Source organism: Cnephaeus nilssonii, assembly GCF_951640355.1.
Source record: "Cnephaeus nilssonii genome assembly, chromosome: 16".
Classification (NCBI taxonomy): Eukaryota; Metazoa; Chordata; class Mammalia; order Chiroptera; family Vespertilionidae; genus Cnephaeus; species Cnephaeus nilssonii.
The window spans coordinates 10617969-10633071 of NC_137087.1; the positions used below are offsets into that span (position 1 = coordinate 10617969).

The window sequence follows — 15103 nt, forward strand, 5'->3', positions numbered from 1 at the left end:
TTTAACTAACTTCAACTCTTAAGAATCTTTCCACATTAGCACCATGATGCATATCAACCTCATGCAAAACCTTTTTTTTCCATTGTATTTTTAATTTAGACTCAGAAAAGTGTGACCCATTCTTAATGTAATTATCTACGGATATAGAGAATAATTCCCGTGGAAGGTATTCTAATGTTTTTAAAAACACGCCATTCACTGCTAGTACTTTCAAAAGAAATATTTTAATTTTGTAAAATGAAAAGTTTATATAGTCCATACTCACAATTAAGATTGGTACCAAAATGTATTCAAAGCAATCAGCATGTGAAAGGAAAAGGAATTAGAGCAGAAAATAACAAAAGTGACATTTTTAAACCATCACAGTTATTTTCTATCTTTTATTGAGTGTTTGCCATCTTGTAAACATTGTGCTAAGCAATTTATACACGCAGTAAAAGAGGAACGATTATTATCCCTATTTTACGGATAAGAAAATTGAGAATTAGAGCAAACAATCAAAGCCAAGAGCCAAATCTAACTTCTGTAGGATTCCAGAGCTGCACTTAACATTAAATTGACTTCCCAATAAGTACTTAAGCCTTTCATTTTGAGCCATTACTTAGTGAAAAATAGACAAAAACATTTTTTCTACTAATAGTATCTGATAATGAAACATTTCAAGTATAATTAGATGGAAAAGGAGAACAAAGACATTTCAAACTTCACTTTTTCCAGATTTTTAAGAAGCAAATATTTTATTCTTACCCATGAATTCAATCCCCAAGTGGTCTGCTACACAGAAGTCAGCATGTGAGAAAGGGAAACAGAAAGAGAGATGATTAGAAAAAATTCCACATGGAAATCAATGTGTATAAGACTCTCATTTTAAAGGGAAAAAAATGTGTCTCAATTTTAACTGCATATTATTTGGGGAAAGATAATTTACAATTGCCCACAATAAGGGGTGCTCTGAACATGATTGGTATTTTCCCAAAGCCTGAAACTTTAGGTGCAATAATATTGTATCTGTTACCAAGCATGCGAAGTATAAAGTTAAGCCTTAAGAAAGAAAGAAACGTTCACACAAAAAATATCTGGTACTAAATTGATTTTTAGAAATAATGGTATTTTATGTAAAACTAGAGGCCCGGTGCACAAAAATGTATGCACTTGCCGGGGGGGAGGTGGTCCCTCAGCCCAGCCCGCGCCCTCTCGCAGTCGGACATCCTTAGCACTGCAGAGGAGGCGGGAGAGGCTCCCGCCACCGCTGCTGCGCTCCCAGCCTTCAGCCCGGCTTGTGGCTGAGCAGAGCTCCCTCTGTGGGAGCGCACTGATCACCAGGGGGCAGCTCCTGCATTGAGTGTCTGCCCCCTGGTGGTCAGTGCGCATCATATTGACCGGTTGTCCCGGTACTTCCACCATTAGCGTCAATTACCCTTTTATTATATAGAATGACTACTTGTTCAACATATACTTATTGTACTCTCTGCTATGAATAAGTAGAGAACTTTTACATGATTGGCCTTCACCAGGTGCTGATCACCTTCACAAAAAAAGCAATAATGTTGTATTTTTTTCCTGTTATTTGTTAGATGAGAAAACTGCACTTCAGCAAGATTAAAAATTACATTGGCCCCAAATAATGAGGCAGATCTAGGGCACAAATCCAGTCGATCTGAACCCCAAGACCGCTGACTGTTAGGCTCCACCACTTCCTACCAAAAATGAATGACCATGTGCCATGTACATGTGGGCTGCCCACCGTTTTACCAGCTAATGTCTGCCTGTGATCAGCAGAGTAATAAACTGAGCCCAGCTATGCCCATTGACCTTAGAGGTCCGGTCATCTAGATGGTGCCTCATTTAATCATTCGATTATTCACTCATTCACGTTTTTATTTTATTTTATTTTATTTATTTTATTTTTGTCTCCTTAGCCTACTACACCATGGCTTTGATTCCTTTCACTTCTCTTTCCATTTCTGTCTACTCTCCAGGTGTCTGTCCCCCTCCGAGCCTCAGTCCCTCTCTCAGTCTTCCTCCACCCTCCTCTGTTCCTTCCTCCAGGTGTGTCTCTCACTTCTCTGTCTCAGCCTCTCATTCCCTGTATCTCTCTGCAGGCTGCTGCCAGCTCCCTTCCAGGCCCGGCATCCACATCTGTTGAGAAGTCTTCCCTGAGGACATCCTCATCTCATTTACCTCTCCCACTGCCGCCGCTGCCACCACCACCACCACCACCACCACCACCTTGCAGCTGCTGCCCTGGCCTCAGTTTCCCTGGACTCCCTCCTGTCTCAGTAAAGATTGGAGGCTCTTCTCACTGCACAGCCTGGTTACCATTCCACTCATTCACTTTTTAAATTCCTTTCATTAATGATGATTTCTGCTGCAGCAATATGTTACATAAATGAGAATAAATGAAAAAAAGTATGGCTACAATTGTATTTGTTTCTAAGACTGATTACTGAGCTCCCTTTTATGAATTCTTTATTTAGCAAAGGAGTTTTTCTTTTTAGAAAATGTGTATTTAGTTATCTTGAATAATTCAGTGCTTTTCCTATTTGTAAATAATTCATTTTTTAATTTCATTGTGGTAAAATATATATAGACTAAAAATTGTCATCTTAACCATTTTAAGTGTATAGTTCAGTGTCATTAATTGCATTCACAATGTGGCAAACATCACCACTATATTTCCAAAACGTTTCCATAACCCCACAGAGAAACTGTACCCACTGAGCAATAATTTCATATTTTTCCCTCTCTGCAGCCTCTTGTAATTTCTAATCTACTACTCTCTCTCTACAAATTTGCCTGTATATAGTTCATTTTTTTCATCGATTAGTACCTATATTAAATGAGAATGACTCATATAAAAAAATGGTAACAGAGTTTTTAAAAAGTAGATATATTACTTTCTTTACATGCCTTTTATTTTGACTGCTTAATATATACTGATAGATATTTAGCACACTTTCATGAAAAGACACAATTTTTGTTCTCCAGTAATTCAGAAATCAGTGGGACCCCACAGAGAAAAGGGTCTGGTAATTCTTAGTAACAGTGCTATAGTAGGAGGCCAAGGACTCATAAGTTTGACCCCAGGATAAAGCTAAAGTGCTATGTGAAAGCATAGAGATTGTAGAAAAGTTGGCAAGCTTATGTTTGAGTTCTAATGTGAATAAGAATCTTCATTCTTTAAAAAAAAATTTTTAATTGATTTTTAGAGAGAGAGAGGAAGGGAGAGGGAGAGATCGAGAAACATCAGTGTGAGAGGGGAAACATCAATCAGCTGCCTCCTGCACACTACCTCCTGGGGGATCAAGCCAAAAACCTAGGCATGTGCCCTGATCAGGAATTGAACTGGCAACTTCTCAGTGCCTGGGACTATGCTCAACCAACTGAGCCACCCAGCCAGGGCAGAAGCTTCATTCTTAATTTTTTGTGGAGCTTCCATATTGTTTTCTATAATAGCTGCACAAGTTTACATTCCCACCAGCATGAACGAATAAGGGCTCCTTTTTCTCTACAACCTCTCAAACACTTGTAATCACTTGTCTTGTTGATAATGGCCATTCTAAGAGGTGTGAGGTGATATGTCATTGTAGTTTTGATTGCATTTCCCTAATAGCTAGTATAGTTGAGCATCTTTTCATATATCTGTTGGCTATTTGTATATCTTCTTAAGATAGGTATTTGTTCAGGCTCTCTGCTCATTTTTCTTATTGGATTCTTTTTTTTTTTTAATTTCTTTATTGATTAAGGTGTCACATATTTGTCCTCATCCCCCCATTCCCATCCCACACCCCTCCCCACGGATGCCCCAACCCCCTGTTGAACTTAACCATTGGTTAGGCTCATATGCATGCACACAAGACCTTTGGTTGATCTCTCCCCCCTCCCCCCACCCTCCCCTATCCTCCCTCTGAGGCCCGATAGTCCGATCGATGCCTCCTTGTTTCTGGTTCTGTTCTTGTTCATCAGTCTATGTTGTTCATCATTTCCCCTAGATGAGCGAGATCATGTGTCACTAGAGATATACTTATAAGAACTGAATGTGAGACGAGCAATAATAGTTATGCTGACAGGCAAATGAATCAGTCTGTAGTGAGTTTCTTTCTGGACCAACAGTTCTTTTGAGACCCAATATCAATGTCCACCAGTTCCTTATGTGTACATGTCGGCACTGACCCCTCAGCTCTGGATGGTGGACAAATGGTGGTAATGCAGGTCCGACTCCCTCTGGTTTGGTCTCGCCCGGACCCAGGGGCACGGCTTCACCCGGACCCAGGGACACATGGCCTCACCCGGACCCAGGGGGTGCGTGGCCTCACCTGGACCCAGGTGCGCGCGGCTTCACCCGGACCCAGGACCCAGCCTCACCTGGACCCAGGACCCAGCCTCACCCGGATCCAGGGGCACATGGCCTCACCCGGACCCAGGGGGTGCGTGGCCTCACCTGGACCCAGGTGCGCGTGGCTTCACCCAGACCCAGGACCCAGCCTCACCCGGATCCAGGGGCACATGGCCTCACCCGGACCCAGGATCCAGCTTCACCCGGACCCAGGGGCGCGTGGCCTCTCCCAGACCCAGGAGCGTGTGGCCTCACCTGGGCCCGGGACCCAGCCTCACCCAGATCCAGGGGCACACGGCCTCGCCCAGACCCAGGATTCAGCTTCACCCGGACCCAGGGGCGCATGGCCTCACCTGGACCCAGGGGCGCGTGGCCTCGCCCGGACCCGGGATCTAGCTTCCCCCGGACCAAGGGGCGCGTGGCCTCACCCGGACCCAGGGGCGCGTGGCCTCTCCCAGACCCAGGGTCGCGTGGCCTCACCCGGATCCAGGGGCGCACGGCCTCACCTGGACCCGGGACCCAGCCTCACCCCTTATTGGATTCTTTGTTTAGTGTTGAGTTGCATGAGTTCTTTATATATTTTGTATATTAATCCCTTGTCAAAGCTGTCGTTTGCAAATATCATCTATTCAGTCGCTTGCCTTTTTGTTTTGTTGGCAGTTTCTTTTGCTGTGCAGGAGCTTTTTAGTTTGATATAGTCCCATTCATTTATTTTTGCCTTTACTTCCCTTGCCTGTGGGAAGATAAAATTATCTCTAGATAAAATTATCCAAGGACCATAAATTTAGTACTTATGGTTTCTCCTATGCAACTTCCTGTTTCAGCTCTTATATTTAGATCTTGGATCCATTTTGAATTAATTTTTGTATAAGGGGCAAACAGTAACCTAGTTTCATTCTTTTGCATGTAGCTTTCCAATTTTCCCAGCACCATTTATAGAAGAGGCTTTCTTTTCTCCATTGTATATTTTTTACTTCTTTGTCAAAAATCATTTGCCCATATTCATGTGGTTTTATTTCTGGGCTCTCAATTCTCTTCCATTGGTCTGTGTGTCTGTTTTCTGTCAATACTATGTGGTTTTTATTATTGTAGCTCTGTAGTATAATTTGAAGTCAGGAGTATGATACCTCCAACTTAGTTCTTTTCCCTCAGGATTGCTTTGGCTATTCTGGGTTTATGATTCCATACCAATTTCATGACATAATTTTTTAAAATTTATATTTATTGATTATAAAGTGAGAGAAAGGAAGAGAAAGAGATAGAGAGACCACTGGTTTTTTTGTTTCACTTATTTATGCATTCATTAGTTTATTCTGAATGTGCCCTGATTGGATCAAAACCACAACCTTGGTATATCAGGATGACACTCTAATCAATTGAGCTACCCGGCCAGTGCCAAATCTGATGATATTTTGTTCTGTTTCTTTAAAAATGAAAGCAGTGAGGGGATTAAGCAGAAACACACACACACACAACACAATTTTTAAATTCAATTAAAAAAAAACAAGATAAGACGGACACAAAACAAGATTATACCAATATGCACAACAGCATTAATTGTAATAGTCAATAAGTGGAAACAACACATATGTCCATCAACCAATAAAAGGAGAAACAAAATGTGATAGTATCCATATAATGGAAAGTTATTTGGCATAAAAATGCATGACATCCTGATATTTGCTACATGTATGAACTTTGAAAGCATCATACTAAAAAGCTAGATGCATAAAAGAACACATGTGGTATAATTCCATTTATATGAAATGTCTAGAAGAGGCAAATTTATAGACAAGAAAAACAGATTAATGGTTGCCGGTGGGGCGGGGAGCGGTGGAAGGGACAAATGGAGAGGGACTGCTCAGTGGGACAGGGTTTCTTTTTGGAGTGATGAAAATGTTCTGGAATTAGATAATGATGATGGTTGCACAACAATGTGAGTATACTAAAGCCCTGAATTATGTACTTTAAAATGGTTATAATGGTGAATTTTATGTTAGGTGAATTTTTGCCTCAATAAAAAAATATTCATCTGAATACAAACAAAGTTGCCATTGGAATTGTAATGGGGATTGCACTAAATCTGCATATTGCTTTGGGTAATATGGCCATTTTAATATGTTTATCTTTCCAATCCATAAACGTGGAATATCTTTCACATCTGTGTGATAGGAGATATGGAGAATCAAGCTCTGTGAGTCTGGAGATTGCACTAAGAAGTGGGTGGCATGTTTGATGAATTTGAGGGCAATCTCAATACTTTATGATGGAAGAAATCAGAATTTGAAAATTATTCAAATACTAAAAAGTATATGTAGAATTCTTAAGGAAAAAGAAATCTATCTTTTTTTAACATAGTAGGAAAATTACATCTAATCAATACAGTTACAATGCTCAGAAATACTATCAAGCAAGGTGGCATTTATATCCTTGGGTTTTAAAGGGAAATTCTTAATTTTTATAACGACATTTGTGACACCTGTGAAATATACAAATAAAATGTTAGGTCTCAATTAAAATCTCTCTGTCTTTCTCTCACGTGCACACACACAGACATTTCCATACTTTTATCAAAGCGCTAAATACAAATCTTTATCACAGATTTAAAGATACTTATAGACCTTGTTTCATAAAAAAGGATCAATAAAGATCCATGAAGAACACAACAGAAAAGCAATTAATTTTGTCAACTGAGTTACATAGGACCTAAACCACAGTATTTCTCATAACCCTTAATTACCGATTTCTTAAAGCAAACAGTTTTCCTGGGACTATGCCAGGGTGCATGAGAAAATCAAGAGGTGTATGGTGAGAATTAATCAACCGATCATCCACTTATTCATTCCTCAACAAACCATGTGCCAAGAACTGCACAGATAGTGGGGTGGAAGAGAAGGTACAGGACTTAAGCAAAAACATTTGATTTTCCTTATGGTGCATAGTAGGATGTATTATTTCCATGTTTTTAACAGTTTGATTAACTTTTATAGGTAAAAGTTATAGTTTTTTAGAATATTCACACTCGTTTTATATAATAATGGCTACTATTTATTGAGCACTTACTCTGTGCCAGGAATGGATTTAAATATTATCTTGCAGAAATTTATGAGAATAAGATTGTCATCATTCTCATTTTCTAGATGAGGAATATAGGCAGAGAGAGTTGAAGAAATTTCCCTGAATTTAGGAAATGTGGAGGAAACCACATTGCTGGTAGGTGGTAGAAACACAATTGAACCTAAGCAGCTTGAACGTTAGCCACTTTTTATACTCAAGGCATACATTGACCCTAAAAATGAAGAAAACCTAATTCTTACAAAATCATCAGGTAATAAGATGCCCAGGGAGGATTTTTTAATTCACTAAGAGGACAAATTGTTTTCAGGTATCCTCAGGCACTGTAGAAGCACTTATTTACCTGCGTACCTTATTATTATTATTATTATTATTATTATTATTATTATTATTATTTTAATTCTCACCCAAGGATATTTTTCCATTGATTTTTAAAAATATTTTTGTTGACTTCAGAGAGGAAGGGAGGGAGGGTGGGAGGGAGGGAGAGAGAGAGAGAGAGAGAGATCAATGATGGGAGAGTATCATTGATCAGCTGCCTCCTGCATACCTCCTACCCACAACCTGAGCATGTGCCCTTGACCAGAATCGAACCTGGGACCCTTCAGTTCACAGACAGACGCTCTATTGATGGGGCCAAACTGGCTATGGCTCCATTTATTTTTAGAGAAAGTGAAAGGGAGTGGGAGAGACAGAAAGAGAGAAACATCAATGTGAGAGAGATACATCAATTGGTTGCCTCCTGGGGCTGGGGATTGAGCCTAAAACAAAGATATGTGCCCTTGACTGGAATGGAACCTGAAACCCTGCAGTACATGTGCTGACATTGACACCACTGAGCCAAACCAGCTAGGACACACCTTAGGTAGAGGAGGGTTCCCTCTCTCCAAGAAAACAAATTGGCAAATCGTTAGTATTTCTTCATTGATTACTAGCAAGATTTCTTTATACTAAGGTTGGCCTATGTGAAGTTGTTTGCTTGTATGTGTACCAAGGGATATACAGAGTTCTATCTGAATGTTTGCCAAACTGAAGCAAAGAATCTTAAAATTGGCAATATATTTAACAAATGCCAACAACTCTGCTGCAGACCTTAAACATTCACAAGATTTGTGGTCTAGGTAGGTGACCTCAGTTTTATGTTTTTTATTTAGTATTCTATAAAGTCAAAAACTCTTGAAAATTCAAGGCCCACACATTTCCAAAGTGTCCTGATTCCTTGTGTGTGAGCAATTCAAAGCCTCTTGTTCACAGGCTAGACAGACAATTGAGGGTGACCAACCGTTTTCTTGGGTGTGTGGACCGGGGGAGTGGGCAGGGTAAAGACCAGTAACAAAACCAATACTTGACTTGATTCCAATCTTAGGGCAGGAAGAGACAAGTTGTGGTCCAACCCATGACTAAAAACTCACTGCAATGAGGCATTGGGACAATGAGATATGAATGTGAGTTTCAGTGTCATTCCTATATTAAAAGTAACTGAACAAGGTACTTCTATCATAGAATAGTCCAAAATGTGGTGTTTAAACCCTAGTTTCCTGGAATGTGGAAAAGCATGTTACATTAAAAATATTATTCAATGCTTGAGAAATTTAGAATACTGGCTTAAAGTTCAACAGGCTTCTCCACAGCAAGAATCCCCAAAGGCCTTCATATGTGTGCCACGGCGCTCCTGGAGGTGGTTCGGTAGGCTTTATTTCCCAGATTGATGTAAACAACCACCTTGGCATAAAACCCCTGTGGAGCTAGTGATCTAAAGTACCCACTCTAGGAAATACATGCCAGATAAGGGTGGAGGAAACCAGCCACTCAACTATAAAACATCTCGGCTATAAATGGTTATCTTTATAACTGCAATGAAATATGCCCCTCTGTAGATTACACCAACAGATCCTTGTCAAGTGATTTTTAATAATAACACTTTAGGAAGAGGTAGTCCGAAACAGAGAAGTCAACATTGGAGTTATGAAGATAACAAGTTGATTCTTGAATGTTTGCTGACCCCTACCACCTGAGCTTAGTATTCCCTAGTTTTTTCTAGAATCATTGTTAAGAGATATAATTGTCTCATACTTCAATAGTGGGTCTGTGTATTCTGCTTGCTCCCAGATAAGATCATGGACAAAGTGACCAGGTTCATATATCAAGATATGGTCATGTATGTCCAAGTTTATTATAACAAGCCAGGCAAACTAGGAAAGGCTTGGATACACTCTTAGATCTCTGAGTAGGAGGGGAACAAAGTCTGATGGAAGACCTGGATGTGATTGTTGAGAGAAGCTTCAGTCTGGAATTAATACATGGATCTATATGCAACCAAAACTCAAGGTTTGGCTACCTACCAAACTCGTGAGACAGGGGCTGGTGAAAAGGAGAGAGGTTTATTAAAGTGCTGGTAACCTGAGAAAATGGGAGACTCTTGTAGCAAAGCCCATTTCAACATTTCAGTGCAGGCAGAGGTTCTTATAAGGAGGGAGAGGGAGAGGGAAAACAGAACAAAGAAATTAAGGGGAGGGGTGGAAAAGTTCTCTACATGTAGGCCAGAACAGTCCATTCTGATAGGGACCTAGAAACTGGTCAAGTGATGGTTTGGTGTGAATCATCCTGATTTTATGTCACCCTGGTTTAACAGTTAAAGTTCAGCAAATCTCCCAGAGCTGTGATGACCTAAGGTCAGAGTCTGTATCTTCTGAAGTTTGTTCCTAGGATTCTTATACAAACACTAGAGGTCCGGTGCACTAGAAATTCATGCATGGATGGGGGGGTGTCCCTCAGCCCAGGCTGCACCCTCTCCAATCCAGGACTGCTGGCTCCCAACTGCTCGCCTGCCTGCCTTCCTGATTGCCCCTAACCGCTTCTGCCTGCCAGCCTGATCACCCCCTAACCACTCTGTTGCCAGCCTGATTGATGCCTAACTGTTTCCCTGCCAGCCTGTTTGCCCCCAACTTCTCTCCTCTGCCAGCCTGGTCACCCCTAACTGCCCTCCCCTGCAGGGTTGATCGCCTCCAACTGCCCTCCCTTGCAGGCCTGGTCCCTCTCAACTTCCCTCCCTTGCAGGCCTGTTGCCTCCCAACTGCCCTCCCCTGCTGGCCCTCTTGTGGTGGCCATCTTGTTTCCAAATGGGGGCAGGATCTTTGACCACATGGGGGCAGCCATATTGTGTGTTGGAGTGATGGTCAATCTGCATATTACTCTTTTATTAGATAGGATAGAGGCCTGGTGCACGGGTGGGGGCCAGCTGGTTTGCCCTGAAGGGCGTCCCAGATCAGGGTGGGGGTTCCCTTGGGGCGTAGGGCTGCCTGAGCGAGGAGCCTGTGATGGTTTGCAGGCCAGCCACGCCCCCTGTCAACCCAAGAAGAGGCCCTGGTATCTGGAATTTATTTACCTTCTACAATTGAAACTTTGTAGCCTAGAGTGGAGCCAAGCCGCCTGCTTGCTCTGTGGCTGGCAGCCATTTCTGTTGGGGTTGTGTATATCTTCTATAATTGAAACTTTGTAGCCTTAAGTGGAGGCCTGGGCCAGCCAGGGTGTGCGGAAAGCTTTGCTTCTTCCATTGCTGGGGGAAACCCTTGCCTCCTGCTCTTTCCAGCTCCGTAGCTGCTGCCATTTCTGTTTGGATTTGTTTACCTTCTATAATTGAAACTTTGTAGCCTTGAGTGGAGGCTTAGGCCTGCGGAAAGCTTGGCTTCCTCTGTTGCTGAGGAAACCCAAGCCTCCCTCCAGCTCTCTGTGGCTGTAGCCATCTTGGTTGGGTTTATTTGCATATTTGCTCCTGATCGGCTGGTGGGTGTAGTGGAGTTAGGGTCAATTTGCATATTACTCTTTTATTAGGTAGGATACTGTTTATCTCCAAGCTACATATCAGTCAGAGTTAGCATTTACAGAAACAGTGGCTAAAGAATGGTGAGGTGGGTTGCAACCCCCCACTGTTACACATAGAATATATACCTTTCAAAACAGATAAGGAATCAGGTGATTGGGGGCTAGGGTTCACCACAGGCTACCAGAGTATATAACTGTGTCATTAGGGAGGAAGAAAATCTGGTAACTGGAAACAGAGTAGCAGCCAGACCTGAATCTCTCAGAGCTTAGGGCCCAGAATAGGAAGGAAAGGAGAGCTATCAAGAGAATGAGCTCACTCCTGAAGGGCAGGCAGTAAAGTTCGTTTCTGGGCACTGTGTTAGAGTCTATAAAATTATCCTACAAGAAGAGAAATATTAACAGGAATATTTTTTCAGCTATTTAGTGCAAGAGCTATGATATGAATGCAAGTTAGATTCTAAATTCCATGCTCCCTCCACTAAAATATATTGCCTCATTGAATGCATAATTTTATTTTTATCACCACATATACATTTGATTTTAAAATTTATACATGTTACCAAGACTGGTGTGGCACAGTTGATTATAGCATCCTCCCATACACCAAAAAGTAGCAGGTTCAATCTCTGGTCAGGGTGCATGCAAGAGGCAACTGATTGATGTTTCTCTCTCACATACCTCCCTCTCTCTAAAGTCATTATATATATATATATATATATATATATATATATATATATATATATATGAATAAAATTTGGAAAGTGAAGACTTGATACCTTTCTTACTACTTCCTAAAAGTAATTCCTGTTATTTTTTTGTTCTAGTTTTTTGTCTTTGATCTGTATATGTAAAATAAATTCAAAATCAATTTTACACAAAATCAACTTGCATCACATGCCTAAATCCGAGGACTCTCTGTCCATTTCAGCTCTATAGTTCCAGTCCCCTTCTCTCCTCCATCACACCAGAACTGACAGGTTTTTTCTACTGCTGATAGTAAGCCCTGACATTATTACTGTGGCCAGCCTCACACCAGACAGGTCATCAATCATGGAGAAGCAAAACCACTTTTCCAGAAAATCAAACAGTCCCATTCTCCTATTCATGGGCTTTGCTATAAAACCTAGCCTCTTTGTTTCTCTTCTCCAAAGCTCTGTTACTGATTTCTGTTGAACAGACACACCTTTATTTTACATTCTTCTCTCATCCTGTAAATAAGAATATTCATTTGCATCAAAGGAGAAGCAGGCAGCCTTGGAGACTGTGCCACGTGTTTATGCATTGCAAACTCAAGATGGGCATTTTGCTCTGTAAAATGGAATATCAAAACAGGGTCACAGCTGAGGTTTATGAGTGACTCTTATTTAGGCTGCTCTTCAAAGTTATATCTTGCCTAAATAGCTTGTAGAGTTTTCCAGTGAAAACATCTTAGAGCACTAGGCTCAACTCTGATTCCATGTCCACATTCATTGAATGAAAAACTAAATAAGAATTCCCATTATATAAAAGAATTCTTCATTCAAAAAAACCACTGCTTCTTCAGTTTTATAACTAACTAGAGGCCCATTGCACTAATTCGCGCACTGGTAGGGTTCCTCAGCCTGGTCTGTGCCCTCTTACAATTCAGGACCCCTTGGGGGATGTCGGATAGCCAGTTTCGGCCTGATCCCCATAGGCCTGATTCAGACAAGAGGGAGCCTGATCCCTGCAGGTCCAATCCAGACAAGAGGGAGCCCGATCCTGTGGATTGAGCATCTGTCCCCTGGTGGTCAGTGTGCGTCGTAGCAACTGGTCATAGCGACTGGTCAACCGATCGTTCAGTCACTTAGGCTTTTATATATATAGATGATAGTAAATCTGTATAGGTGACTGCACAAGGAGATACTGCTCTGGAGACTCACAATCATTCCCCAGCATCTTCTAATATGTTATCGACTTTCCCCTTCTCATATTTTCTCAATGGGCACTTCTACACACTTTATTTCATGTAATTTACAAAATTAGCCTGCAGAGCAGTGCTACTGAGTCTCATTTAATAACTGAAGACAATAAGCCTCTGTAAAAAATGAGATGCTTAGGGTGGAAAAGTATCTTAAATCCCAGGAGTGATGGGGAGTTGTTTATCACTCCAGACTATCACAGTCAGACATTTTCTTGGTGTTTGATAAAGATGCATTGAATGGAAAAAAATGCCATCTGGTCAGCTCCCTTGCTCAGTACATGTGAGACCTGTATTCCTTCAAAGCATATCAGCCTGCTTTCTGTCACCTCAGTTTTTAAGGATTCCAAGTAACGTGACACTTTGGTGACAACTCCTTCAATATTAAAAAAAAAACAAAAAACAGTATTGACAAACGTTTCTAGAAAACGCTCCCAAGTCAAAGTATATTTAATTACCATTTACATGACTATACAATTTTGGAGTTCAAAATCACCAGATTAATATCTGAGAAAGTCAAACATATGCATACCTTGGTCACATGATTTTTTAATATTTTTCTTGATTTTAGCTAGAGAGGAAGGGAGAGGGATAGAGAGATAGAAACATCGATGAGAGAGAGAAACATCAATGAGAGGAACATCAAGTGGCTGCCTCTTGCACTCCCCTACTGGGGATAGAGCCCACAAATCGGGCATGTGCCCCGACCAGGAATTGAACTGGTGACCTCCTGGTTCATGGGTCAATGTTCAACCACGGATCCACACCGGCTGGGCTGTCACATGATTTTTGTATGTAATTTAAGATTCTCTTGAACAAGTTATCAATTATAAGGAAAATATTAAATTTGCTGTGGTAATTAAAATATTATTACACATGCTATTTCAGGATTTACCCCTTAGTAGTTTCAAACTATTTAAGCAATCTTTTAAATAGCTATCTTGTACACTTTTACTGATTCTAACTTTTAAACTTCAATTCTATTTTAGTATCCATGAAGACATACAGAAGAGATTATGATTAATAGACATAAGGATTGTAATAAAATAGGGGCAAGTCTTCTAAAAAACAAAACTAAACAAAGAGGATAAAAAGTATGTGGCAATCAGCATTATATCTGTTTGTATAGTTTGCACACTAATTACTTAAAGCCTTTGTTAACACATTGTTTTAATGCTATGTTTTTAATCATACTCCTGAATTCAAAATTGCAATGTCTTCATAATGAATACTAATTCAGAAGATGATGGGCAGATTTTAAGAAAAATTAATCTGAACGACACTCCACTAAACAAAGAACAAAGACAACTAATTCCCACCTCCCCACAGAGATCACAGCTTTGAAACATGGAGATCCCCCAAAAGGAGACTTCTGCTTCCCACCTACCAAAGACAGAGGGACCAAAGGAAAGATGCCCCAGAGGACCTGTGTGAGGTACACGATTCTTGATCCTGGACCAACTTCCCAAAGTATTTACCTGGAACCGTGGTCGGCAAACTGCGGCTCCCGAGCCACATGCGGCTCTTTGGCCCCTTGAGTGTGGCTCTTCCACAAAATACCATGGCCTGGGCGAGTCTATTTTGAAGAAGTGGCATTAGAAGAAGTTTAAGTTTAAAAAATTTGGCTCTCAAAAGAAATTTCAATCGTTGTACTGTTGATATTTGGCTCTGTTGACTAATGAGTTTGCCGAACACTGACCTGGAACATCAGAGGCATTGATGTAATGGAGCTGACCAAAAGCCTCATTCATGATGAAGCGAGAAAGAAAATTCATGCCAAGAAAGTAGCAAAGAGAATTCATTTTAGGGTGCGAGTTAAGGTCATAATCAGAAAGAGGCTCATTTAGGTTAGGACTCAGGAAACTGGAAGCGGTGGAGACTGTAATTTATGATTGGTTGGGGTAGCTGTTTCAGGACCAAGGCCGGAACAA

The 15103-nt window shown here is 41.0% G+C and overlaps 1 protein-coding gene across 5 annotated transcripts in view; it reads right to left on the minus strand.

Annotated features, from left to right (window-relative positions):
• NRG3 (neuregulin 3) overlaps positions 1–15103 on the minus strand; it is a gene marked incomplete at both ends in the record, with an annotated part of 1054567 nt that overhangs the window by 121329 nt on the left and 918135 nt on the right. For 3 of the 5 annotated variants that reach the window (XM_079793947.1, XM_079793949.1, XM_079793946.1), the window contains one exon: positions 748–774. In XM_079793947.1, the coding sequence (XP_079650073.1) occupies positions 748–774 (27 nt within the window). The remainder of the gene's footprint in view (positions 1–747; positions 775–15103) is intronic. The other 2 variants (XM_079793948.1, XM_079793950.1) reach the window with 1 other exon arrangement.